Raw genomic sequence first — 7,464 nt, 5'->3', positions numbered from 1 at the left:
GGGGGGGGGGTACTGTCCTGGTCCTGGGTCGGTGACCCAGCGCTTTTAGTTTGTTATCATTTTCTAGATGATGATGATTGTTTAAGTTCTGTGTGTTATATTCGGTCTGCCTCTGAGTCTGCGTCTGTATCTGTCTGTCTATGGTGTCACCCCATCTGTTTGTGAATCTGTCTGTTTAGTTCAATGTCTTGTCTGGTTCCATGTGTCTGAGTTTCCTGTTTTATTGTGAAGGTCTGTGTCATATGTGAGTGTGCTCAGTTTACGTTTCCCCTGTCCCATCAGCTCAGATTCCTCCCAGCTGTGTTGCCCTCCTGTCTCTCATCCCCTGATTACTTGTGTGTGTGTGTGTGTGTGTGTGTGTGTATTTAAGCCCTGTGTGTTCTCCTGCCTGTTGCTGGTTCGTCTGTATCACTCAGTGTCAGTCTGTGTTACCCTGTGTTCCACGGTGTCCTGTTCCTCGTCTGCGTCTCTCTGCTTCTCATCCCATTGTCGTATGCTCCCAGGTCAGTTATTTTTTTTTAGTTCTCCCAGTTTAGGTGTCTTCAGTTATTTGTTATGCCCCACTGTTTGTTTGCCACTACACCTCTGTAAATAAAACTCACCGGCATCTCATCCACTGCCTGCATCTTGGGTCCTTCTTCTAACTCCACACAGCTTGCCTCGGCAGCCGTGACAAGATGTTTTCTAATATTTTGGGATATCATTTCAGAGACAGAACATTACTTTTTACTTACCACATTGTTCATTCTCGCCAATGTCTGAGATGCAGCAGACGATAATTTACACTTTGCACTGTCTTCGTGGATTATTGGTTCATTTTACACAGATTATATAATAAAGTCAGTCTTGTATTCCTTGCAGTCATATCAAACACACAGGCCAGCACCAAGAAAAAAAGAAAAGTGCAAGACGCACTGAAAACGCTGACCTGTGTATCTCAATAATAATAAAAAAAAACTATATACATATGTACAGAAATAACTCCTCAGACTAGCCGCATCATGATGGTCTCTGTGTAAGATGGAGAGGTGTTTCCAGCCTTTCCAGATACAGCGCAGACATGAGGAGTTTGCTCCAAAGCACGAGGAAACATCCATATGCCATATGTCCAGGAAAGGCTTCATTACTGATCACAGCCGGAGACGTTTCCTTGGTGGAGTGGGGCTCCTGCTGCTGCTCTCCTCCTCTGCAGGCTTCCTCTTTGCACCCTGTGTAAACCTCTTCAGAAACTGGCAGAGCACAGACATGATTACTCTGCCGTCAGAGGTGTAGTCCGTAACTCTCCATCGATTTGTCATTTCCCTTTCCTCTGTGGAATACACAGTGGAAATGACTCTGGTGATGGTGTCGCCGTCGACATCCAGGGTGCAGACGCAGTTCCTCTGATCTGCCTTGAGGACAGAAAGATCTGCCTTCTCTGGAAGCAGAGGTGTGAGGAACCGTGAATGGATGTGGGACCCTGCAGGCGGCACCATTAAACCAGCTGGTGAGTTGGTAGGAGGAGATGGAGTGGTGTTCTCCAACTGACTCTCTGGCACATGGGTGAAAGGTGTTGTCAGCAGCAGTTTGTTAAAGAATCCCCTGAAGGCAATATAAGGAAACGCCTTCGTCCCCGTAACCAGGTTATGGTTTAAGGAGAGGACCAGATTTTTCATAGAGTCCACATGGCTGGGGCTCAAAGGACGGTTCCTCAGGTTGGAGATGAACATCTGGCGTACGCTGACAGGACTCACCAGCTCAGCTACAAGAAAACAAAAAGATCATCTGTGTTAATCGTGACATAATCAGACAAATTACGGATTTAAATGTCAAAACATGGCTTTATATCATCATATGCTATTTCTACACACAGGCAATGAGAGGCCCGCAGCAGAACTCACTCTTTAGGAAAGCCTTAAGATTGGTAGAAGGTGAGAAAAATGGTTTTGCACTGTAAATGACTAAATTTCATGTTTTAAACCAAAGATCACAGCACCAAACTCTGCTTGTTAGCATGTTTAAACAGTAAAAATGTCCTGCTGATAGAATTCATTTGCAAATTCACATTTTATCTGCATGTAAATTAAAAATGTACAGCTCATAGTAAAGAATAACTTTGTGTGTTCTTGGTGACTGTGAACAACATTTCATGATAAATGAATGTCATCCGTAATATTTGTGAATTATGGACACATTGTCAGTAAGGCTGCATAGAGTTTCAGTGATGTTTAATAATGAATTCATGTTCAGCACTTATTCTTATTTTATTTAAGCATCAGTCTGTTGGAAATAAAACAGCTAAAGTCAGGTGAGAAACCTCCAGCCTGCTTATTGCATGCACACAGTTTCAATTTCTCACCGAGCACATAACATACATCTGGACACCTGTACAGACACGGCAATACTCAATGCACTCACATAAATATGATATACTTGATTCAGCATCAGTAGCTATAACTGATTTTGCACATAATGCGTGCAAGATCAAATTTTGGCCACATCTCCGAGGACTCCCTAACCTCCCTCAAAATTTCCCAGCTTTATAAACGCAACGACTGCCTCTGTGAACTCTCACAGCTCCATCATGCTTCTATACAGATTCGTAATTTATTAACTTTATCGTCTAATTCAGGGCCAGTTGCTAAAACATGTAAACTCAAACCCTCCACATACAAAAACAGGACTCCAGGATGACCGCACTGACGTCAGACGTCAGCCTCCCGCAGGTTCTAATGACTGACGTCGTTTCCATGGCGCATACATTAAATTGAGTGTGTGTTTGTTTTTTAGCATTTTTCAAACCAAAACTGATGTTTCTAAAGTTTGACATATTTCACCTGAAATGTTCACACTCAGAATCAGAATCAGAATCAGAAAGGGGTTTATTGCCAAATGTTGAGCAGGTTTACAACATTAGGAAATTGCTGCGGTGCTTCAGTGCAAACATACTGTCATAAATAGCACTTAAATAGACATGAAAAAATAAAAGTAGGAATAAGAATTAAAAGTGCTACGTAGAAAGATATGTGCATGAGATATACATGAGATATATACATGAGAATAAGAATTAAGAGTGCTACGTAGAAAGATATATACATGAGTGCAGGTGGTGATCAGTGCCAAACATGGAATGATGCAGTGAACACAGCGTAGGGTCATGTGTTAGTGGTGGGAACAGTCATATGGTTATTGTTCATGTGTCCAACAGCAGAGGGGAAGAAACTGTTCTTATGGCGAGAGGTTCTGGTGCGAATGGACCGGAGCCTCCTGCCTGAGGGTAGCAGGTCAAACAGACTGTGTCCAGGGTGAGAAGGGTCAGCTGAGATCCGAGCTGCACGCCGCAATGTCCTGGAGGTGTATAGGTCCTGCAGAGATGGGAGTCTGCAGCCAATCACCTTCTCAGCAGAGCGCACAACACGCTGCAGTCTCTGTTTGTCCCTGATAGTGGCTCCAGCGTACCACACGGTGATGGAGGAGGTGAGGATGGACTCGATGATTGCAGTGTAGAACTGCATCATCGTCCGTGTTGGCAGGTTGAATTTCTTCAGCTGCCTCAGGAAGTACATCCTCTGCTGGGCTTTCTTGATGACGGAGGTGATGGTGGGCTCCCACTTCAGGTCCTGAGTGATGGTGGTACCCAGGAAGCGGAATGAGTCCACAGAGGTGATGGGGGTGTCAGTCAGGATGATGGGGGGGAGTGGGGCTGTGTGCTTCCTGAAGTCCACAATAATCTCCACTGTCTTCTGGGCATTCAGCACCAGGTTGTTGTGGCTGCACCAGGACACCAGACGTTCAACCTCCCTCCTGTCAGACTCATCCCCGTCCGAGATGAGCCCAATAACGGTGGTGTCATCTGCAAACTTGATTAGCTTGACAGACTGGTGGGTGGAGGTGCAGCAGTTGGTGTACATGGAGAAGAGCAGAGGAGAAAGAACACAGCCCTGAGGGGAGCCGGTGCTGATGGTCCGGGAGTCCGAGACATTCTTTCCCAGCCTCACATGCTGCTTCCTGTCCGTCAGGAAGTCAGTGATCCACCGGCAGATGGGATCAGGCACATTCATCTGGGAAAGCTTGCCTCGGAGATGGTCTGGAAGGATGGTGTTGAAGGCAGAGCTGAAGTCCACAAACAGGATCCTGGCGTAGGTTCCTGGGGCGTCCAGATGCTGCAGGATGAAGTGTAGGGCCATGTTGATGGCGTCGTCTACAGACCTGTTGGCTCTATATGCAAACTGCAGGGGGTCCAGGAGGGGGGCCGTGAGGGTCTTGAGATGGGAGAGAACTAGGCGCTCAAATGACTTCATGACCACAGATGTCAGAGCCACGGGTCTGTAGTCATTTAGTCCAGTGATCCTAGGTTTCTTGGGGACAGGGATTATGGTAGAGGACTTGAAGCAGGCAGGCACATGACATGCCTGCAGTGAGGAGTTGAAAATGCCAGAAAACACTGGGGCCAGCTCGTTTGCACAGTGTCTGAGGGTGGCAGGAGACACACCGTCTGGGCCGGGAGCTTTTCGAGCATTCAGACTCTTAAACTGCTTCCTCACATCTGCTTCATGAATATGAAGAGTTGTGGTGGGAGGAGGTGGTGTGAAATCCTCTTTTGTGTGGGGTGAGGAGGGGGGTGTTGTAGGTGAACAGTTTGAAGGTGGTGATGGCTCTATGGAGGGGGGAGAGGTGGGGGAATTAGTGTCCAAAGTGCCTCTATTGTTGGGGCCGTTGGAGGTGTGAAGGCTGCCTGATGGCTCATCAAAACGGCAGTAAAAGTCGTTAAGGGTGTTGGCTAAGAGCAAGTCATCAGTGGAGTGGGGGGTTTTAGGCTTGTAGTTTGTGATATTCCTAAAACCTTTCCACACAGAGGCCGAGTCATTCTCTGAGATCTGCTGCTGCATCTTCTCAGAGTGCTGATGTTTAGCAATGTCCACTTCTTTAGTGAACCTGTACTTGGCCTCTCTGTAGCAGTCCCTGTCTCCGCTTCTGAACGCCTTTCTCTTTTCCAGCCACAGCTTTTTGAGTTTAGGAATAAACCAGGGTTTGTCATTGTTATAACTCACCCTGGTGCGTGATGGCACAATGCTGTCCTCACAGAAGTGGATATAGGAGGTGACAGTGTCCGTAAACTCGTCCAAGCTGTTAGAAGCAGCCTTCAATGTGTCCCAGTCTGTAGACTCCAAACACGTGCGAAGCTCCTCCACAGCCTCGTTGCTCCACAGTTTTTTAGTCCTCACGACAGGTTTGGAGAGCTTCAGCCTCTGTCTGTACGCGGGGATTAGGTGGATCATGGCGTGGTCAGAAAGTCCGAGTGAAGCGCGGGGCACCGCGCGATAGGCCCCGCTGATCGTGCTGTAACAGTGGTCTAATGTCCTCTCCTCTCTGGTCGGGCATTTAATATACTGCTTGTATTTGGGAAGCTCATGGCTCAGATTGGCTTTGTTAAAGTCCCCAAGAGCAATGATGAGAGAGTCCGGGAATGTCCGCTCCATGTGGAGAATCTGCTCCGCGAGTGCGCTCTGAGCTGCCTGCGCATCTGCGTCTGGCGGGATGTAAACAGCGGCCAGGATGAATGAAGCAAACTCCCGCGGAGAATAAAACGGTTTGCAGTGGATAAAAAGATATTCCAGAGAGGAAGAGCAGTGCTGAGCAATCACTGTCACATCTGTGCAGCAGGCACTATTGATGAAATCAATAGTGGCTGGTGCCACTATTCATGAAATCTTCCTCACTTTAAAGTAATAAAAGGCCAGTCTAAGGTGTATTTGTTTGCCTAAATACTCTATTATACTTATTAGGTTACTAAGCTTTACCATAGCGCTCATCCAGAATACGGGTGACACCAAGGGAGAGCAGGTACCGCTCGTGCCGTACTCCACTCCAGCTCATTTTTGGGGCGTTTGAATCCTCGTTTCAAGCACTAGTTTTAAAACTTTGGAAACAAACAGGTTTTCACAGCGCTATTAAACAGACCTCCTGCTCGCACTCTCATGTGAAAACCAACTTCAAACGTTGGTTTCTGCTTTTATACCTGCCGCGCTACACGTCATCCTCGTCACCTTGACTCCCAGGGTCACGCAGGCGACGCGGAGTGATTCAGAATAAGTTTCCTATAATTATCAGATTTTTTAAAATAATAATTCTCATTTAGTTTCGCAGTTTCTAATCATAAGTATTTTAATTATTGAATTATTGTAATATGTAATGTTTTTTTGATCATGAATTCGCCTCCTTATAAACAACAAGTAACTGAAAGCCATAAAGAAAATTCATCACGTTAATTAAGTCTGCTTATTTCCTTTGTTAAAATGAAGTGAGTTAGTCCCTCCGTTTAAAAAAAATATTTAAAGAAAAGAAATCACATTTATTCAGGAAAAATAAATAAAAATATTCAAATGAATGAATAAAAAATGAATATAATAAACAAACGAAACGTGTATAATAAAGTCGTTGTACTGAGAAATATGTCACTTTATTTAACTGTGCCTTTGATAAAAAGGTTTCCCCTTTTCCCCGTTGTAGTTGTACAGAGTGAAATTCACCTGAAATTTGTTACAAACTCTTCAGTACAGTGATTTATGTGCAATTTTTGAGGACTCTGACTTTAAACTATTTTACAAACGTGAATTTGAAACTTGAATAAATAGCGATCCCTTGAGCTTTTACAATAGCCTATGAAGGTTAGTATTTAAGCTCAATAAGCTGCTGCATTTATAACATTTTTATTAGAAATTTATCTCCGTAAGCACAAAAATAAATCCATAATAAAAGAAATTTTACCGTTGAAGGAACTTCAGTGTTGATCGTAGGTCCACATGGTAATGCATGTAAAAGTAGTAGTAACTGTTGTGTGCCCACCTTATTACTGAATTAGGCAGAGCACGCTGAATTAAATCAGGACATAAAGCACGGTCTTTCTCTTGCTTTATTGAATGCTGTTGATCTGACAACTAGCCATGTAACGGGGCCTCCTTCGGACCAGCACATCCAGTTTAAAAGTCATCACATTAAGACAGCCATGTGTCAGTACATGACATCCCCCTTTTCCTTAGATTAAAATTTTTAAGACTAAAGTTTGAATGTCATTTTTTTTCTTTAACATTGAACATTCTTTCTTGTCTTACTTTCGAACAATTATATTATCTAACTGCCTCACCACACAAACTGTAAAAGAAAATTCAGTAAAAATACAGTACAATCTACTGTATAAAGGTGAAGGAATTTTCCATATTAGTCAATTACAGGTATTTTTCTGTATTTCTCAACTACTGCAATGCATTGTGGGGAAAAGAACCTGAAAAGGAGGGAAAAGTAAGCGCAAGAGCAGCCATTAGGCTTCTTTCAGGCTTCATCTGGATTTTGGACTCTGAAGTTGGAGAAACTGCCTTCACATTTCTGTGGTAAGTATTAAAACTCATGTTTCCTTTTATTAAAATGTTTTTCAAAAGACTCCGCGTTTTTATTTAGAAAGAATCGTTAATTCTTTCTAAATTGTTA

The 7,464-nt window shown here is 44.1% G+C and overlaps 1 protein-coding gene across 1 annotated transcript; it reads right to left on the bottom strand.

The window, feature by feature from the left end:
• Positions 1–1,130: 1,130 nt before the first annotated feature.
• LOC147332187 (uncharacterized) lies at positions 1,131–5,856 on the bottom strand. Its single transcript, XM_086290570.1, has 2 exons — positions 5,781–5,856; positions 1,131–1,741 (listed from the first exon to the last, which is right to left on the bottom strand). Exons 1-2 carry the CDS (start codon positions 5,854–5,856, stop codon positions 1,131–1,133), a joined length of 687 nt encoding a protein of 228 aa, XP_086146696.1.
• Positions 5,857–7,464: the final 1,608 nt, after the last annotated feature.

This window comes from Aulonocara sp. 'chitande type north' Nkhata Bay, linkage group LG4 (genome assembly GCF_057382095.1).
Source record: "Aulonocara sp. 'chitande type north' Nkhata Bay isolate Kocher_YH1m ecotype deep benthic linkage group LG4, A_spYH_male_GT1.1, whole genome shotgun sequence".
Taxonomy (NCBI): domain Eukaryota; kingdom Metazoa; phylum Chordata; class Actinopteri; order Cichliformes; family Cichlidae; genus Aulonocara; species Aulonocara sp. 'chitande type north' Nkhata Bay.
This window is presented reverse-complemented; position numbering and strand designations above follow the sequence as displayed.